At 40.8% G+C, this 19,538-nt stretch overlaps 1 protein-coding gene across 4 annotated transcripts in view; it reads left to right on the forward strand.

Moving 5' to 3' along the window:
- SESN3 (sestrin 3) overlaps positions 1–18,771 on the forward strand; it is a 45,544-nt gene extending 26,773 nt beyond the window's left edge. The window contains exons 3-11 of one of the 4 annotated variants that reach the window (XM_083821671.1): positions 864–1,061; positions 1,802–1,984; positions 2,369–2,605; positions 4,145–4,313; positions 6,549–6,664; positions 9,271–9,461; positions 9,874–10,018; positions 10,812–10,935; positions 11,197–18,771. In XM_083821671.1, coding sequence (XP_083677797.1) covers positions 864–1,061; positions 1,802–1,984; positions 2,369–2,605; positions 4,145–4,313; positions 6,549–6,664; positions 9,271–9,461; positions 9,874–10,018; positions 10,812–10,898 — 1,326 coding nt within the window. In that variant the 3' untranslated portion in view covers positions 10,899–10,935; positions 11,197–18,771. Of the gene's footprint in view, positions 1–863; positions 1,062–1,801; positions 1,985–2,368; positions 2,606–4,144; positions 4,314–6,548; positions 6,665–9,270; positions 9,462–9,873; positions 10,019–10,811 lie in introns of all 4 variants that reach the window. The other 3 variants (XM_083821672.1, XM_083821673.1, XM_083821674.1) reach the window with 3 other exon arrangements.
- The last annotated feature ends 767 nt before the right edge of the window (positions 18,772–19,538 follow it).

Consider the following 19,538-nt stretch of genomic DNA (forward strand, 5'->3'; position numbering starts at 1 on the left):
TTTCTATCTTCATGTGCAGTGAACTAGCTGAAATGCTTTCCCATTTCACAGCGTTTGCTGGCCTGATACTGTGCAGTTTCAGAATAGCTATTTTAGCCTTTTGCTTGTAGCTTCAATGGTGAACATGTTTAGAATGGCTGTTCTTGCTGATAAACACTGAGTAATAGCACTAATTCTGTGTCAGGGCTTGCAGTTCAAGAGCTACTTACTCGTACTGCTTCATTTCATCTTGTGCCCAAGATTTGGATCGGCTGGAATAATTAATGAACAGCTTTTGTTTAAAGAAAGCATTAAATTCCTGTTCTAAATAATACTTGAATGTTATGGATAAATTAGCATTTGATCTCCTCTTCAATTATATGAACACAGAAGTAGTAGATTGCCAGACTGTTTGTATAATTTGGTTACATAACTCCGTTCCTCTCCATTAATTTTGAAATTGTTTTTAGGGCTGAATGCTCGGGTGGTGTGTGTCTATACAGGCTGACATCCATAAAGACTTTACCTTCCGTTTAGCTTTTGCTTCCTTACAGATCTCCATACAAATTTGACTTTAAGCATCTGAGAGTTTAGCCTTTTTGGAGAGCTCTACAGAAAAATGTTTTTGTTTTTTGTAGAAACATATTAAAATAACAGAGATACAGTGTAAAGTGTTCTTCAGTTCCCCGTATACAAATAGCATCTGTATGTGCATATTCACATGCAAACAGGCACGTATATTTACATATATACATCCGGATCTCCAGAATTAGCTGCAAGTTTTTTACACAAGCAAACCTTTCATAATGCAGTATGTTTCTCTTCAGGGCTTAAAGTTGGATAAAATCTCTTTTTCTGTTAAATTTGTCCACCTTATTTTGAAGGTTATGCAAGCAAATGGTTTGGATGAACGTACTAATCTTCTTGTGGAAGAATACTCTACATCTGGTCGCCTGGACAACATCACGCAAGTCATGAGTATCCATACTCAGTACCTGGAGTCTTTCCTCCGCAGCCAGTTCTATATGTTGCGCATGGATGGGCCCCTTCCTTTGCCCTACAGGCACTACATTGCTATAATGGTATGTACCAACAGGCTATGTATTTTCTCCTGTGAACTTGACTTTCTTATTTTGGAAAAAAAAAAAAAAGGAAAAAGGAAGACTTAGAAAGAAGAGACCAGTGTGATATTTTGACAGGGTGTGAATTTTTCGGGTTGATTTTTATCAGAATAAAGCATGCCTTGCTATAAGGTTTTCAGTGAGAAGGGAGATGGGCAAAGTGTACATTCCTTGGAGGGATGCACTTCTCACATGCCCATGAGAATGAGGTTTTACAAAGCTGTTAAAACTCTGTCACCTTACTTCTGGGCATTTAACCATCAGCACACAGCAGCAGGGTGAGATGCAACTGTCTGAAGTCACAACAAATTCCAGGTGGGCGCGTGGAAAACGGTTCTTACCATGAGGATGCTCAGACATTGCAGCGAGGACCAAGAGAGGCTGTGTGATCTCCAAGGATGGACATTTTGTCTGGACAAGGCTCTGAGCAACCCGATCCAAGTCATCCCTACTCTATGATGAGGTTGGAGCAGACGTTCTCTAGAGATGCCTTCCAACCTCAATTAGATTTTGTGATTCAGAGTAATCCACTTAGTCCTAGTGGAGAACCCTCCCTCCAGTGTAGAGCTTTACAATATAAAACATGGCCTTTTGCAACTAAATTTATTTTTGTTTTGTGTTAATATCCTGCTTCCACCTGCAACAAAACCAGATTACATGCTAATGTGCTGACCTTTTCCCTCTGTGTTTAATTATTTTAGGCAGCTGCCAGACATCAGTGTTCCTACCTAATAAATATGCACGTTGATGAGTTTTTGAAGACTGGCGGGATTGCAGAATGGTTGAACGGTTTAGAATACATTCCCCAAAGACTGAAAAATCTGAACGAAATAAACAAACTCCTTGCACACCGACCCTGGCTGATCACAAAAGAGCACATTCAGGTACCTGTTAAATCGTGCCTTGTAATAGCAGTAAATGTCCAATAGTGAGAACTGCTAAGAGCTACTCTAGTGTCGGGTTAGGCTTCATTACCTTGAGTTAAAAACTTCAGGGAAGTACTAGAGCATTGAATAAACCAATAAATTCTTCTTTGTGACAAAGGCATCAAGATTTATTTTTTAGGAATGGCATTGACTATGATAACCCCAATAGAAAAGAGATAATATATTAGGTTTCTCTTATCTAGTGAGAGTTTGTGTGCAAGAGGAATACGGTGTTATTGGAGGAAAGGAATTGATCCCTTTTAAAAATACATATAGCATTCTTATACAAAAGCTGGGGCCAAAATAAATTTTATATTTACACTTTTTTTATTCTCATTTCAGAAACTTGTCAAGACTGGGGAAAATAATTGGTCTCTTCCTGAACTGGTGCATGCTGTTGTCCTGTTGGCACATTATCATGCCTTGGCAAGTTTTGTATTTGGTAGTGGCATTAATCCAGAGAGAGATCCGGATACATCTAATGGAGTCAGACTTATAGCAGTCAACAACTTCTGTGTCTGTGATCTTGCCAATGACAACAACATAGAAAATGCATCCCTCACAAGTAGCAACTTTGGGGTTAGTGTTGCAAGAAGGTTCTTTTGCTTGCCTCTGTTTTGCATTAGAAAGCTTTCTTCCATTCTTTCCTGTTTAAATTTCAGGGTAGCTTGAAAGTTTTTGTCTACTTTACTGGAATGCTTGGGTCTGGTAACTCTTACATTAGCTACAACAGCTTGCCGTGTAATCCATTTCAAAACCACAGTGAAATGGAGGATGATAGTCAGAGTAATGTGATTTTAATAGCTAATCTCACAACCCATTGAGCAAGACTAAAACTTTGCTTCCAGTTGAAAGCTTAAAGTCCCAGTGTCTGCAGATAGTGTATCACTGACTGGAGCATTGTGTCATCCGTGTTCTTATCGTGTGGAATGAAAGAAGAAATGGGGAAAAAAAAAACAGAGGTCACAATATTCATTTTGACTTCAAGGCCTTCAATCACAAAACAGGTCAATTTTGAGGCGTTTCCATGTAGATGAGAGGAAATGTCTGAAATAAAATGGCTTTGTTTTTCATGCGGGTGTTCTGGTCTTGAATCAACCAACAGAGGACTTTGATTACTAGCTAATTAACTTAAATGTGGATTTTTTTCTGAAAGCGCCTTTGAAGAAAAGTCCTTGAATTAATACCGATTGCTGAATTAGCCTCATCTCCTTTGATGGAAGATAGGGATTATGAGCAGAGTCACTAGATACATTTGTAAAAATTAGCAGGCAGCTTACAGCGTGAGCATGTGATCCATCAGTTCAATTACTGCATCTGAGGTTTCTGGGTTGCAGGACACGCTAGCTTAAATCACTGGGATGTCTTATTCTGCATTTGTAGCGGGCAAAAGGCTGCTGCAGACTGCGTGCTGCTTTTTAAGCAGTGAATGGTACACAATAAAGCATTTATATCTGTGAGCAGAAGAGCAGAATCAAAAGGAGAAGATGGAAAAGGAAGACCTAACAATTTACCTTATGAAAAATGTGAATGGCAAATAGAGATCACAGAGCCCGAACTTTGATGTATTTCTAGTAAAGAGGCCTGTTTTCTGCACAAAAGCAAGAAAAAAAAAGTCTACACGATGGTTGTTTTGAGTACATGTAATGAAAGTAAATGAAAAGAAGAAGAAAATGCTGATTTTCTGTCTCAGGTTGTGTTCCTGTATTGCAGTGTTGTGCTGTATCTCTTCAGTAAGGTACTTAGCATTACCAGTGTACTGAATAAAGGTACCTTCAAGTTAAAAATTGTTTTCTGATACACATGGGGCACGTAAATGGATTTTCCCAAGCAGTCTTTGTGGTGGAACGTATGTTTTAAGCGGTTTACACATTCGAACACCACCCCTTTTGCTGTTTGTCTTGCTGCAGTAGTGTAGCGTGATAGATGAGAGTAACACCACCTCCCTTCTTCTGACTTTCTGACAGCTGTTTGTCTGTGCTCTCTGTGACAAAACGCATTCTGGCTTGAATTCTTATGTTTGCTGCTATCTTTTTTTTTTGTTTTTTTTTTGAGAACGTTCATTGTTGAGCATGAAATCTGAAGATGACACATGTTGTCTATCTTCTAATTTTGCAGAATGTCATGGTGTTTTTGCAGATTGCCGATTCTTTAAGCGAGCTGGAGGCCTTAATGGAGAGGATGAAGAGGCTACAAGAAGATAAAGAGGATGAAGAAGCCTCTCAGGAAGAAATGGACACTCGCTTTGAGAAGGAAAAGAAGGAGAGCCTGCTAGTAATTAGTGGAGGTATTTGTGCTTTTCCAGTTCTGTTTTGTTTGTGCTTTGCAAGAACTAAACACTGACTCCAGTTCAATGACTACAACTCCTTCTGTCCATTTTTTTATTCTGTCTCTTGGCTTAGTAAGGATACAGTAAGAGTGACCTGCTTCATCTCCTTTACATTTCTTGATGGGCAAATACCAACATCCATTTTGTTTCTTGAAATTTAGCTTTTCTGTGTTAAAAAAAAAAAAAAGAAAAAAGAAAAAAAAAGCCTGAGAAGCCTGTAGACTTCTTTAAGAAGGTGTGTGTAAATTCCTCTTTCCTTGTGTGCTCTGTATATTCAAATTAATTCATTCATGCCTGGAAAGCACATCAACGAATCGACGACTTGCTGTTTTGAGCGATCATACTGCTGTGCTTTTCCATTACCTGTACTATGTCAGAGATTTCTTAGCATTCAGTTTATTCTTAAGTATTGTTCAAAATTCTGAGCCAAAAGATTCTTTTCCAGTGTTTTTCATACACTCTGAAGGCCTTCATCTCTAACAAACCATGCAATGAAATGTTTCATACAGCCAGCAAGTTGTTTTTTCCAAAGAAATCGTTTCAACCAATATTTTTAATCCAATCAGAATCTCAGATCATCTCCTCATATTAGAGGTTACCTGAAGCTCGTAGTTTTTATCTTCTTAAAAAATGACCCATAAAATGCCACTTATCACATGAACACTGTTCTTTGTGATTTTGGGGCATCAATATGTGTTATTAGTAGCTTCAGAGAAAATCTAGTAAGAAAGTTGAAGCTACACACTACGGGTTAATCAAATCTTGTTATTCAGACCATAAGCCAGACCAAACACGTTTGAAGGTATTAAAGTTTTTGTGCACCAACCCCAAAAGGGAGGAAGAACGTGCTATGAATCAGCGAAGATTGTTTTGTGGATTACTAAGTATTAGTAAAATCTCTGAAAGAAAACCCATCCAGCAACATCATTGTTGGATTTTTTTAAAATTGGCATTGTCCATTTTCAGTCTGCTTTAATTTGGTCAGACAGTCTCAGTGTTGTAGATAAACCAACGCTCATTGCGGTTCCATTATCAAATCAGGACTTCCGTGAGTCTGCAACGTCAAGCTTAGAGGCACGAGGTGTTGTTTGGGCCAGGAGGGTTTTGTTGATGTGGTTGCTGATAGCCTTGTTGACTTTCCTCCCTTTTTTTTTTTTCCTTTTGCTGAGTTTGAGCCCAGGAGTCTGTATGCGTTGTGCCTTTACCCCTCCATGAAATCCAGCCATTGCCAGGGGAGAGGAGTGTGTGCGTGCAGGTTTTTCATTCTTCACTGAGGACTCACTGTAGCAGATGCTGTGCAAGCTTCTTCCTACGCAGTTATGTTTTGATTGTTTAATGAGGCAAGGAGGAGATAAAGCACTTCTGCAATTCTTAGATTAACTGACTTTTTAAGGTGCTAACAGTGGACATATGGCAACTGTTCTGTCGATGCATGTGGAAGCAAGCCAGGGTTTTAACATCAGGGTCAAATGCAGTCAGCTATGCAGTAGTCAACTTCTGCAAAGGTAGTTACACAATCGAGCCACCTGTTTATTCAGGAGGGAAAGATTGATTCCTGATAGAAAACCTGCGCTTGCTTAGTGACACGTTTTGGAGCTCTTTGAAGATGCTTAGTTACTAGAGCTTCTGGCGAAATTTCAGCCTGATGTTCTGTAGACCTCTTTGCTTTCATGTAATTTTTCGTTGATATTTACAAGCAGAGCGTGGCGTTGCTTTCTTGTTGCTCATATTCTGGGTTACAGAACAGAGCTGGTGTAATTCTGGACACTATACCTGTTCAGCATAACAATCACGTTGTCAAGGGTACGGTTTTTCTATTTCTTATCCTAGCATAATAACTTTTCTAACAAGACTCATCTTGCCTGATTTAGGATATGACTCTGTGATATCTAGCCTTCTTCAGGAGTCAACAGAGAGAGGAGCACACCTCCAGAAATACAGACTATTTTGCAGAAATATCTTAGATGTCTGGTGTAGGCTGACATTTAGTTGGCTTGATGAAAAGGATGGATCCCATACAAGTAGATTGGGATTGATTTTTTTCCTTCCTTCATACCTTTCTTTTCCTTTGCACAATTTTTTTAGTTGTTCTCTAGTCCAGCAGTAGAACGGTAGTTGGAAGTCAGTACTAACTCCTGTGCTTGCCTAAAGCAAAGCGTTTTGCTTTTTTTTTTTTTTTTTTTTTTTCTACAGCATTTGACGATGAAATAGTTTCCACAGATGTCTCCCGCTATATTGAAGATCCTGGGTTTGGGTACAAAGACTTTGCAAGGCGAGGAGAAGACCATCTGCCAACATTCAGAGCTCAGGTAGCATCTCTTTAAAGTGCATCACTCAAAGAGTGTATGTATATGTCATTACAGGACAGAGTGTAAAGTAGTTGTAGTGGGACGTGTTTGTTGCATGTGCTTTTCCTTGCTGTGGTCCATTAAATAACTTGCAAGCTTCTATAAATTTACCAGGGAAGAGTCTTTTACTATTCATAAATCTCAAACAAGGGGATATTTAGCTTTCAGTCTCGTTCTAGGAGACTCGTTACCAGGATTAATATTTGAAAACTGTAAAGCACATCAATCAATATGGAATGAAACTGAAAGAAAAGAAAGAATTTTTTTCTGTCCCTCCAAATGTGAAAAAAAAACCTGTAGGAAGAACACCTTATTCCTGCCATTTTTATCAGGTGTTCTCTGTCCCGTGGTTATCAATAAATAGTTGCATATATGTCTGTGAGAGCAGTTCAGTGAGTCATTCCTATGTACACACCGTATCACTGGACTTTGAATGTCTGGAAAGAAAAGAAATATGATTACTTATATTTACTTATTATGATTAAATATGGTTACTGCAACACTGAAGTTTTTGGTTCTTCATGAATACATATATATTTTAATGCTGTTGAAAGAGTTGTCCTTTTGTTTATACATTGTCTCACATGTTGGCATCTTCATCCATGACCAGAGTCACAAACCTCTTCATAATATGTAACATCAGGGACGCTCTAGGTAATTCTGTTCCAGGTTATAGAGCAGATTAGTCAGCAGTTACAGATAAATTGTAAATAATGGAGTAAATCTTAAACCAAAACTGAGAACTTCAAGTAAAATACATTAGGTTCAGGAATATTCGATGGTCAGAGGACGTATCTAAGGCTGAAAAATAAAGAATCTGTGATCACTTTCAGGAAATGTATTTATCTATATAGCAGCCGTTGCTGATCTGGATAATTTACTCTGTGGTCTTTATATGAGCCTGAGGTAGGTAGATATTGCCAAAAAGAGAAAGGCAGAGTCAGAGCCTGTAAATCAATGCTGCTTAACTACTTTAGGAGCAGCAGGCTCCCATGGAAAAAAGCTCAGCAGAAGTTGAAATTGGAACTAAAATGTCTCTGCTCTTAAATAAACAGAACAGCTTCTGGCCTCCATTCAGAGGAGTCACCTTAGTGATTTAACTTTATTAGTATGTCCTACTCTCGACCAGTGAGATGTGTATACCCCCAGCCTCCCAGATGCTCTGCTATTAATGTTGCTTAAATTGAAGTAGCATCCCAAAACTCTGCAATAAATTCAATCCTTAGTCTGTTGAAGCAAGACTATCGTTTGTCTCTGCGCGTTTAAATTCAGCAATAGGAAAAGGTATTTCACGCACAACAGAATGTCTTTCAACTTTTTGGTTTTCCTTTTCCATGTTTGGTATGAATCAACTATGTTGTTAGCAAACACTGCTTTCCCCATCCTGGGGCTTCTGTTTTCAGGGGCTTTTATGATGCCCCCTGGGTGTCCTGCACACCTTTGCAGGGCTGGTAGATCCGGCGTATCTCACAAGCTTTTTATGGTAGTTTGGACCAGCAGCTGAGAGCCAAATGAGATGTTGTGGGGCATTTCAGATGTCACTCAATTCCTCTTTTAAGCAGCTGAATGTTGTCCTTGATAATATTCCCCACAATCCTAAGCAATTGGGTTCAGTCCAATAGATGAGCTCTGCAACACGTGGGTAAGAGCCTTGGCCCACGGGTACTTCTTGAAAACAGTCTTACGCAGAAAAAGACATGGAGATCGTAGAATCACAGAATGGTTTGGGTTGGAAGAGACCATAAAGCCCACCCAGCTCCACCCCCCTGCCATGGGCAGGGACACCTCCCACCAGCCCAGGTTGCCCAAAGCCCCATCCAGCCTGGCCTTGAACACCTCCAGGGATGGGGCATCCACAAAAAAAAGCAGGCAAACATGAGATGATGCCCTTGGTTGTAACGAGGGTATGTGGCTGAGGGATTGAACACTTGCCAAGGATGTGGGCAAACTAACACGTTTTGTGTAACTGCAGCGTGGAGAGTGCTTGTGTGCTGCTCTGAAGCAGGGTCATTCTCCTCTGCTGTTGATGCCATGCCACCGCTTTGCAAAGATTTCCCATTCCTGATGTGAGCAGGTGTGTTTTTTCCTTTGCAGTCCAGGTGCTTGTTTAAAACCAAAGCATCCTGGATTTTATTACTTTGTTCAAGGACTTTTCAGCACTTTACCGAATGTCCGTCCTGGGTGAAAGCACATATTCCACCTCTTCTTAAAGTGAAGCATCAAAGCCTCCAAGAGGAATACATCTGGAAACTTACAAGCCCATCCCACTCAGAATGACACCGGTCAAATCAGCAGAGCAAAAAGTGGAAAATTGCCTCAACACTTCAGAATAAGCTTGTTTTTTTTTTTCTCATGTAGGCTAGTGATGTGTTGTTGCGATGTGACATTCACTGCCAGGAAACCTGGGGGAATGGAGAAGGTGATATAAATGAAGGATTCAAAATACAAATTCCTTGAGGAGAGCAAAGTTACAACTAGTATACAACAAAAACTATTGAGCTATAGAGAGGATCGAGTAGGAACTTCACTTCACTTGTGTATTTATATGTTTCTTTCCTCTCCTGCAGGACTATACTTGGGAAAATCATGGCTTTTCCCTTGTAAACAGGCTTTATTCTGATATTGGGCATCTCCTTGATGAGAAGTTTCGGATGGTGTATAACCTCACGTATAACACTATGGCAACACATGAAGATGTTGATACAACTACTCTTAGAAGAGCTTTATTTAACTATGTCCACTGTATGTACGGAATCAGGTATGGGAGAAAACCCCCTGGCTAAGGAGTGCATTTAAAACTGTGGAAACACCAGATGAAAAATTAACTACTTAACTATGTGAGAAGTTAGACTTAGACTTAGACTCCAATTTAAACATGGAGGTAGTAGCTCAGTTTGAACATTAGAGTGGTGGGTTTTTTTGCTGTTACATCAGTACAGCTTTCACTTCCAATGAAGAAAATGAGTATGAATCAAGATGGAAGTTGTTACAGAAATGTCTTCCCTGAAGCAAGTCTGTGTTCAGAAAAAAATAGGATCCCGGTACTAAGCCTTTCCTCTGTTAGCAGGTTTTATTCCAGCTTATATAACAAATGCTTAAGAAATTAATGCTACAAAAGACCATGCTTTTAAAAACTTATATCCAACAGAGTGATTGCCTGTATTCTTTAGGTATGATGACTATGATTATGGAGAAGTTAATCAGCTACTTGAACGCAGCCTGAAGGTTTACATAAAGACAGTGACCTGCTACCCGGAGAGAACTACCAAGCGCATGTACGATAGTTACTGGCGTCAGTTCAAGCACTCGGAGAAGGTACGTGTTTCATAGCCAGACTGGCTTCACAGAGACCCATGTGTGGTTTAAAAATGAAAAAATTCAGACTCCTAAAAATGGCTGTATCTGTCACATTGTTTTTAACGAGAGAAGAACAAGCGAGGTTAATTTAATTCATTAAATATCAATCTTACAAAAATACTTCTTAGTGTACTGGAAATACCGATTCTTCTCTTTTTTATTTTGAGTGACTTCTCTGTAAAATTGAACTGACAGCTGTAATAGAAAAGTGGATAAACTTGGGAATACAGAAGCAGTTAACCATGCCGATTCTTTGGATCTGTGGATCAAAAAAGAGCTTATTCCATACAAATACAATCTTCGTGGTGTTTTTCATCAATAAAAATGTCAGCGTGTCTTCAGATATCTAAGTTAAATGCTTCCTGACAAGGGTTTGGTGTTCATGTGCCTGCTAGCCTGTCTGGCATATGAACTGTTCCTTGTTCTGTGCTCCTGCGTGGTGATCACAGGTGGTAGTAAACAAAACAAAATATAATTCATGAAGAATGAGTACCATTAGGATACAGAAGTGGTTTTGTTGGGACTTCTGGGATGGAAGATTTCTTAAAGCAGGTGAGGGTAGTTCCTTGCAGTCCTACAACGTTGTCTGGTGTTGGACAGGTTTCCCAAAAGGAACAGGAGCCTTGCAGCAGGGTACAGGGAGAAATTACATGATTTCATGCCACATTACTAAAGGTTACAAATGTTAGCATAAATGAATAAATGATGTTGCGTTCCAAGGTAAATTAAATGTCTGATTTAATTTTAACAGGTTCACGTAAATCTACTTCTAATGGAAGCTCGTATGCAAGCAGAACTTCTGTATGCCCTTCGTGCCATAACTCGTCACTTAACCTGAAGCAGTCACTGGGAGGGAGTAAAGGAATTTTTACCGAGTATGTAAAGACCTTTTGAAATAGATACACACCAGAAGCTGTTTGTGATGTAGCATCAGGTTATTCAAATTCTCTAGTGTCAAAGTTTAGCCGTGTTTCTTGACGGCTGTAATGTGCAATGACGTGTTTTATTTTCTTGATGCTTAACATTACTAATGATAACAAAAGTAACACTGAGGAGCACTACTCTGCATTGTTTCCGGTTGGATTTCTGCACAGTGGTCAGAATCCTAAAACTCTTTTTATTATATTCGATTCTAGCGCTTTGTTCTTTAAGCACCGGAGTGAAGTGCTTAGAGACTTCTTTTCCAAGCAATCATTTTTCAGATTAGTGGAGTCCACCAGAAGATCGGTTCTGCCTGTTCCGAGAACATACCACCATGTCATAACTCTGACAGAGACGCACACGCTGTGTTGCATTGAATTGCCCACTGGATTCTTCTGTGTCTCCTGGAGACTGCTTGCCAGTCACTGTCTTACTACAGCAATTGAAGGTGATGTGAAATGTGGATGCAAACGTTGACCACACTTTAATGTGAAATTAATCGTGACAAATTCTACAGCATGCTACTGAAGTGCAAAATTCATCTGCTTTATCATGCCTCTTCCCAAGAGAAGAGCCCTCACAATTTGTCATTTCAGCTACACTTACCGTGTCTCAATCATGCATAATCTTGTTTTACCGACAGTCACCCTCAGTTGTCTTTACAATATCCATGCTCATCCCATGTTGCAATTTGTTTAGTTGGCACCTATAAAGTTGATACACAGGCTGACCAAAAATAGGGTTGTGGGTTTTTTGCACTCTCTTCTTTCTCGATGTTTTAAGTAAGGAAAGTAAAGGAAGGCTAGCATATCTGTTCTTTCATATTGGGTGTGTAGAAATTTATTTCCCATAACTTCTTCATAGCATGAAGTCTTAATATTCAAAGTTTAAAAGTTTCTATGCATTAGTGTGGGTGAACAAAAGAAAAGTGCAATATTTAAAAAGAAAGCAAGCTTTTTTCCCTATCGTGTCACTGCTAAAGTGTCCTTTTTATATAGCCATAAAGAAATTTTGAAACCAAATTTCTTTATTGTCTAAGGCCTAGCAGTTTTGTTTTAGTTTTTATGGCTTAAGACAACCTGATACTGAGATGCCAAAGCATCCCCAAAACAAAGCATTCTTGGACAACTGGTAATATTGGGGAAGGGAAGAAATAAGCTGCCAAAAATGTCACACTTTTGTGCTGTTTTCTGTTGCTTTTGACTAATTTTAAGAGCACAAAATGTTGATATTTATAGCTTTATTTTGTATTGCATTTAATGAACCAGTGAAGTGCCTAAAGAGATGCTTAAGCTTACCCAGTAGGATGCAAGTTGTCACTGCTTAAACTTTTGTCTGTTGGTTTGGACCTTTCATAGTACTTTGAGGAGGGTGACCTTTGTTTCTGTTGCATATGTGCAAAACTAACTGGATAGGTTTATTTTTAATATTCCATTGGATTGTAGAAGATAATACAAGATTTTTTTCCATCGATGATTTCAGAATAGTTTTTGGAAAATGGTAATATTACCAGTCATACTTTAACACTTTCCATTGACAAAATCATGGACCACTATGCTTTAAAGTTAGTTTTCTTGCCTTTTCCTGATACTTTGCTGTGACTTCGCATGTTGGATTTTTCGCTTAATCTGTCTGTTCCAGATTGGAAAGCTAAATGATTGTACACTTCTCTGCACTTTCAGACTGCAGATTCTGCATGTGAAAAACCTTTGAGGAAAAATCAGTAATTTTTTTTTTTTAATTTAATGTAATGTTGGCTACTTGGAAAAGTACCCTCTAGACAGCATCAGACTGTCTTCTAGAGAGAGCACTGGGTAAAACATCAGATTTATTTATCTTCAATAGCTAACTGCAAAGATTTCTCAGAAGTGTTGAGACACTGATACGTATGAACTTAGATTAACTTTCTAAGTTGCTGTAGTTCTTTTTCCTCCCTGTTGTAAATGTAGTGGCCATACCGATTGGCTTTTGTGCATAAAACAGTTCTGCTGAGAGAACTTTTCATGCAATACTTTTGCTTTTTTTTTGAGTGGTGGGAACCGTACAGTACTACTTTAAATTCCTTTGCTTTGAGAATTCAAGTAGTTCTCAAGAAGCACAGTTGAGCTCTGGAAAGGGGGTGAAACTAGATTTGGGTAACTAATAGGACCGCTTAGTTTCCCTTCAGAAATGCAAAGACTCTTAGAGTAGGTTGAGTTTTATGTTTGGAAACATGAGTGCCTTTACTTCTTTCCTTATGAAATATACTTGCCAGCTCAAATGCCTTCAGAGCAAAGTACATGAGCAGATTTGAAATATAGAAACCATAAATGGATTGCTTCATAAAATTTGTAGTAAATCAGTAATATTTTTTTTTAAAGGTGCCATATCAAGTCACATATGGCCTGCAAGACATTCCACCATAGGAAATGTCATTGTGCAAGTAGTTTGCTATTACTTTTTTTTTCCTTTAATATTAAATGCAAACTTGAAACTTTTGGAGATATTTTCCATGTGGCATTTTTTTTTCAAAGTATTGCATTTACAGTGTAACAATTTATAGCCTAGTTTTTATACTCAAATTTATGATTTTTACTAGATGTTTGTTCAGAATAGGTCTTTAAAGTCATACAGCTATACCGTATGCTTTATGCACGCTTTAGGCTCACACTGTGCCAAATGGTAATGTGCAAGTGTTCTTGGAATTTTTACATTCTTAAAGCACTCATGAATGTGAATCTTCACACTTTGATCATTCATTTTATCCTGAAGAGTACCGTAATCATTGGAAGCGTAGATACTCTCCCTCTGTTTTCCTTTATTGGAACTGATATTTACCAGCATCAATGTTAGTCCACAAAATGTGGCTGTGACCAACACACAAACAAAGTGTGCAGTCTTCTGTCTACTGACGAGAAAGCTTGTTAGGTACAAATTAACTAGCCAGCACAGGAAATGCTGTAAGTAGGGAACAGAGCTTTGAGCAGGGACAGCTTCTTATCACTGCAGAATCACTCTAAAATGTGTGTTCTGGTAGTGCACGTTCTCGCTGTGTGGAAATCGCTCCATTTTTTTGGTAATGAAGAGAAGTGAAAAAGATACCAGTTGGAGAAAGCATTTGCATTTCCCAGAATACTCCGCCTGCAGCTGATAATCACAGGAGTGTCATCACGTTGGAACAGAAACCATTTTAAACTAAGGTAGAATTTGTACGCTTAGCTACTAAAACTAGCGTTGAGGTACCCTATGAGAATTTGGGTAAGCTGCAGATGGGTTTGTATTTAAGTGTTCATAAGACTGAACTGAAACATACATACTTGGTCCCAAAAACTTGATTAAAATGAAAAGGGTGTACTTTCAGCTTTAAGAACTAGCAAATTGCCACATCAGCTCTTCCTATGCATTAAAGAAATCTTAAAGCACAGGAAAATCCATGATTATAAACAATTAGAAACCTGGTAGGCCTCTGTATAAATTTAGAACAGATTAGAACAGAACAAAAAGGAAAACATTTTGCTTCTCTCTTACTTTAGTGCAGAAGGTCAAAGCACCAGATTCTTCAGTAGTATTTTTGTTCGTAGCAATGCTGATAGATGCTTTTGTGGGATTTGGGAAAAGCAGTTAGTTGCCTGAATTTCAATGGGAATTTAAGCAGCTAGGCATTCAGCAAAACCCTACAAGGTGCCCACTTGCATTTTTGAGTCAGATTTTTAAAGATACTTAATCACCTAAATTCAATAGAATAAAAGCAGTTTCCATAGAGATTAAAGGAATAATATGTAGCAGATCCATGTGATTTGCAGCGGTTGTTAATGAAATGGGTTGTTTGGGGGACTTAATATAGACTCAGAGAAATCTTTTCAAAAGAGGTTAAACTGTAAGCCGCTGCTCTTGCAGAACAGGTTCTCGATGTTTCTCATGCATGTGTGTTTTCCATGCACATTGACATGCATTTCAGGCTCCTATTCCAGAGTTCGGGCTCCCTTTTAGAAGAGCTGGATTATTTAACCTCTGCTGGCAGAAAAGATTTATCGGGATTAGCAAGTGGATAGCTTGTGCCAGGACGAAAGTTTTGGCCAGATGGATATATTCCGAATCTTCTTGATTAAAACTGATTTTTTTTCAGATATTTTCCTTAGGCGTTCAGATCCTTGTCCTGTAAATAAGAGGTGATGTTGCACAAAAACGGGGTGGGGGATTCATAGTAAATGAACTTTCCCAGAGCTGCTCTGAATATAAAGCTGCTAGAATTGGCTTGCCATTAACTATCATTCCAAGAGCTGGACAAAAATGTCAGTTTTCCCCATCTGAACTTCAGACTTATTCTCCCTAATGTCCCTGGCACGTGTGATTGTCTAAAGAGATGCACCCACCAGCTTTTTCACATTGGGAAGTTATAAATGAAGCTTTTTATCTCCAATCGAGAACGAATTCGACATTTCATACCTGCTGCATGGTTCATGGGTGTGGGACATGAAAGGAGCAAAGCAGCACGAGGAAGCTTCAGGGGCATCTTGAACAGCGTTAATTTTTCTCTTAGAGCAAGGTTTCTTGCCACGCAGTCATGCGGCTGCTCTCTAAACACACATCAGGCCTCTCTTGCGGACATTTAACCCTTCTGCTGCTCGCTAGGGGCCAAAACTGTCGTTGTCCAGCCCGCCACCCCACATCACGCACTGCCTGTCGTCCCAGCTCACAACCCTAGCAGTCTTGCAGAGGCAGCCTCTTCACCGTAACCTCCTGAAACAGTGTTAAGTTCCTAGATTGCCATTTGTTACTGAGCTCAGAGAATCTTTCTCCTGTTCAGAAACACGTAATTCCAGTATTGGGTTGTTTCTGGGCAGGAAAATGCTAAATCTGGTGTAAAGTATGACACTTAGTACTTGCTTAAAACATTTAAGTAGCGATTGCTAGTAGCGTGTCATGTTCCATCGCTGGAATTACAGTAATAATCCAGTGGATCCACTAACAAAATGCTTTCTTTGGCAACACTCCCCTTGCTTGAGCCTTTTAGCTGTGCAGGCTTCTTACAGGGAATTTGTAGTGGGGAATTTCGAGACCCTCATGTGCAGAGTGGGTGGGAGAAGGGCAGGAGCCCACAGGGTCATTTTTTTGGGGCTGCTCCTCGGGTTCCCTGTAGTCAGACAGCCTTCCGAACAAATGGGTTTGGTTTTTCATGTATTCAAGGGATAAATCCAAAGGCAGACTTCGTGGTTGCTTGAAACGTAGACACATTTGGGTGTTCAGCAGAGCTCGTGGAAAGCAGGGATCTGAATTCTGCCCTTGTTCTCGGCCATAGTCAGAGCCAGTATTTAAGACGCCGATGAATATACTGGAAGTGGGCAGCAACTTGTACTGTAAGCAGCAGGAGAAGACAACGGGCTTTCTCGGGGGGACGCAACCAGCGTAGGGGGGAGTTGGCATTTCGGCCAGTTGGAGAAGCTGCACTGTTGTGTCCCAAAGGTCCTCGTGCACGTCTGTGTGTAGGGGAGGCGGTAGGGAACACCTGCACCCAAGATTTCCTCAAAGATGAAACCCCGAGCTGCTCTGGAAAGCTTCCCTTTTCTTACTGCGGGGACGGAGGAGGGGCAGGGGGCCTTCCCCTTGCAGCTGCGTAAAGCATGCTGCCGTTGAAGCACGTTGTCTCCTCCACCAGCTCTTTGAAGGGGATTTTCAGGCAGAAGGGGTGAATTCCCAGCTGTCCCAGCCGAGGGGCCGGGGGGACAGTGCCAGCAGACACACGCCACTGAAAGCGTGTTCCTCATTTGCCACTCCATGCTCATGTTGTGCCGCCAGATGCAAACCAGCCTTCCTTTTCGCTTCCCTCCCTGTCCACCTGCGAGGCGAGCGGCGGCCCCGCCAGCACCCGAGGCAAAGAAATGTTCCTGTAGGGAAACAAAAATAATTAGGCTACAGCCCTTGGACTCTGCAGCCACCAATATTTCACGACTATTGACCGGAACTGGATATAAACGGTAGCTTAAAAAAAAAAAATAGGAATTTTGTAAACTTGAAATCTCTCAGTTTTACCCTTTTGCTGGAAAGCTACGTAATGAATGTATACGCTTCATCTTTCTGACATAATTGAAAATCAGACTGCCAACTTCTTGTTTTGTATTAGCCTTTTTTTTTAAAAAAAAAAAAAAAGAAAAAAGTTTGTGAGCAATATATGTAGCATGCTGTGAACGTCTGTTTTGATCTTTATAGTTACTCTTTAATTCATCAGTATTAACACCAGTTCTTTTTTGTGTTTCCCTTGGTACTTTGTATGCAGTGTAATCAGAAGCTGTGATGGGCTTTGCGGTCCCGTGCTTTGTTACTGTAACTCCTTGATTTCTATGAAGCACCTGACTGTGGGCCACCGTGGGCAGGCAGTGCGGCCGTACACGACTGCCACTTTTCAATCTCTTGTACTATGTATAGTTTTAAGTAGAATAAGCTTTTTAACAGAATATTGATGCAGTTTATGATTCACACAGGCTGCAAGCGTCTGGTGAGTGAGAGTCTTTGTATTTATAGTTGTTGGGTTTTCTGTTTTTGGTTTTGTTTTTTTTTTTCCGTTTTTTTGGTTTTGTTTTTAATTCACAAAGTAGCAAACTTGATAAACATAGCCACTTTAAACCGCTCTTGCTAAACAGACCCTGCTGTAGATAAAATACCACTGTAGGTACGGGGAGGAGGGCTGGCAGCGCGGGCAGCCCTGACATGTCCGCCGTCCGCCTCCAGCGCTGCCCGGGCCCTGGTGCGAAGCGTTGCGACCTCCTCGCCTCCGTGCGTGTGTGCTGCCCTCTGACACGCACACACACGGGTGCACACGCAGAAACACCAGCTTCACCCGAGCCTTGCTGGCGAGGAGAGACAGGCAGACAGGCCACCCAGCACTCGGATGGCGGGCACAGTGCGTCTGCGGCCCGTGGCTTCCAGGCCTCCCTCACGTACCCAGATTAGCCTGATTTGACGTCCACAAAGCCTGGCTCGTTAGGGGTAGGAGTTCGTGGCTTCTCCAAAGACAGTCGTGGGTCTGAGCCTCCTGTCGGGACGTGCCCACCGCCCCAGGATTGCAGCTCTCGCCCTCTGGAGAGGGAATAAATCGGACCACGGCCCAGTGCGGCCTGGCCACCGCCACCTTTGTCCCCTTTGCTGCAAGGGCATTTCGGGACGGAGGAGGAAAGGCAGAGCTTTGATCCTGCTGCTCCCTCCCGCGTGTCCCCGCAGCTCTGCTCGCTGCCAGGCGAGGGTGGCACAGGGACACGTCACCCGCGCTGTCCCTTGGGCCACCGCCTGCCCTCAGCCGCGGGGACAGCTCGCAGGGTCCGTGCTTTCGCGGGAGGTTTGCCTGCAGCAAGGCAGCTGCTAGGAGTTAACTGTGGGTGTCCACAGCAGCTTTCACCATTTGTTTTTTTTTTCTGTTGATGGCTGATTGGTATTTTTTTTCTTTTTTTTTTCTTTTTTTTTTTTTTTTTTTGCAGAGAACAGACTGACCTAGTGGGATGGATCTCTTTATTTTGTGTGTGACTTTTTTTTTTTTCTAGTTTTTAAGTTACCCGACTTGAATTTATCTGAACAGATGCAGAAGGAACTTTTTTTTTTGTGAGTTAAGAGACAAAAACGCATTTTTAAACAAAGGAATCGTGTATTAACATTTTAACAGCAATTCATAAATCTGCACTTTTTATGAGGTTTTGAAAAATCTATTTATAGGTACGGAACAATGGGGTTTGTTTAAAACTGTATCGCATTTATACTTGCTGAAATTACTTTCATTGTTATCAGTAGGAATTTCATTGGTTAAATAAAACTGATAAAACATGGCTCTTGTTCAGTCCGTTATTTACCACGTGCAGCAGAGCACGCTGTGTTTTGGGAAGAGCTCCGGTCCTGGAAGTGTCCTTCTCATCCATGCACTTGTGCTGGTCTTTAGTCCAGGTATGTATTGCAAACACAGGTCCTGAAAAATCTACAGCGTTTGCTGAAGGTGATGTCTTTTCAATACATAGTTGTCAGTGATCAGGACTGGGGCGATGGACGTTGTGACCAGACGGACATCACGATCTGATGGATGTCATGGTGTGTCCCAGAAAGGTGCCAACCTGCTCTTCCTGCCGTAAGCCCAGGGATTGTGGTGCAGGGGAGCTTGTTAAATGGGGTAGATTTGGATCTTTCTGGACTTCTCAATCTTTGTTCCTTAACACTGATCGCTGGAGAAAATGTAATTTCAAACACAACACCCTGATTTTGCTTTTTCTGGAAGTAAAGGGTGCAGGAGTGGGTGCACCGGGAGCTGCCCCCTCCCTTTTCTAGGGAGCCCTGGGCAAGCCCAGAGCAGAAGTCCACAAAACCATGAAGGAAATGCAAAGGAGGAAAATCATGTGGGTGCTGAGGGTGATAGCAATGCAAAGCTTACATTGCAGCCGAATTACACCACTATTTCACCCTCCCTTTGTCCTAAAGATAAACCTGGTTAATACAAGCTGTGGAGCATTTTTGGTGTCTCTTTTGTGTATCACTGTTGGTGTACCTTCTGTTCCAGCCGTGGGAAACTCAGCTGGGCTGTCCTCACCTCACTGTGCCCAGGGAT

The sequence above is a fragment of the Anser anser genome, assembly GCF_964211835.1.
Source record: "Anser anser genome assembly, chromosome: 1".
NCBI lineage: Eukaryota > Metazoa > Chordata > Aves > Anseriformes > Anatidae > Anser > Anser anser.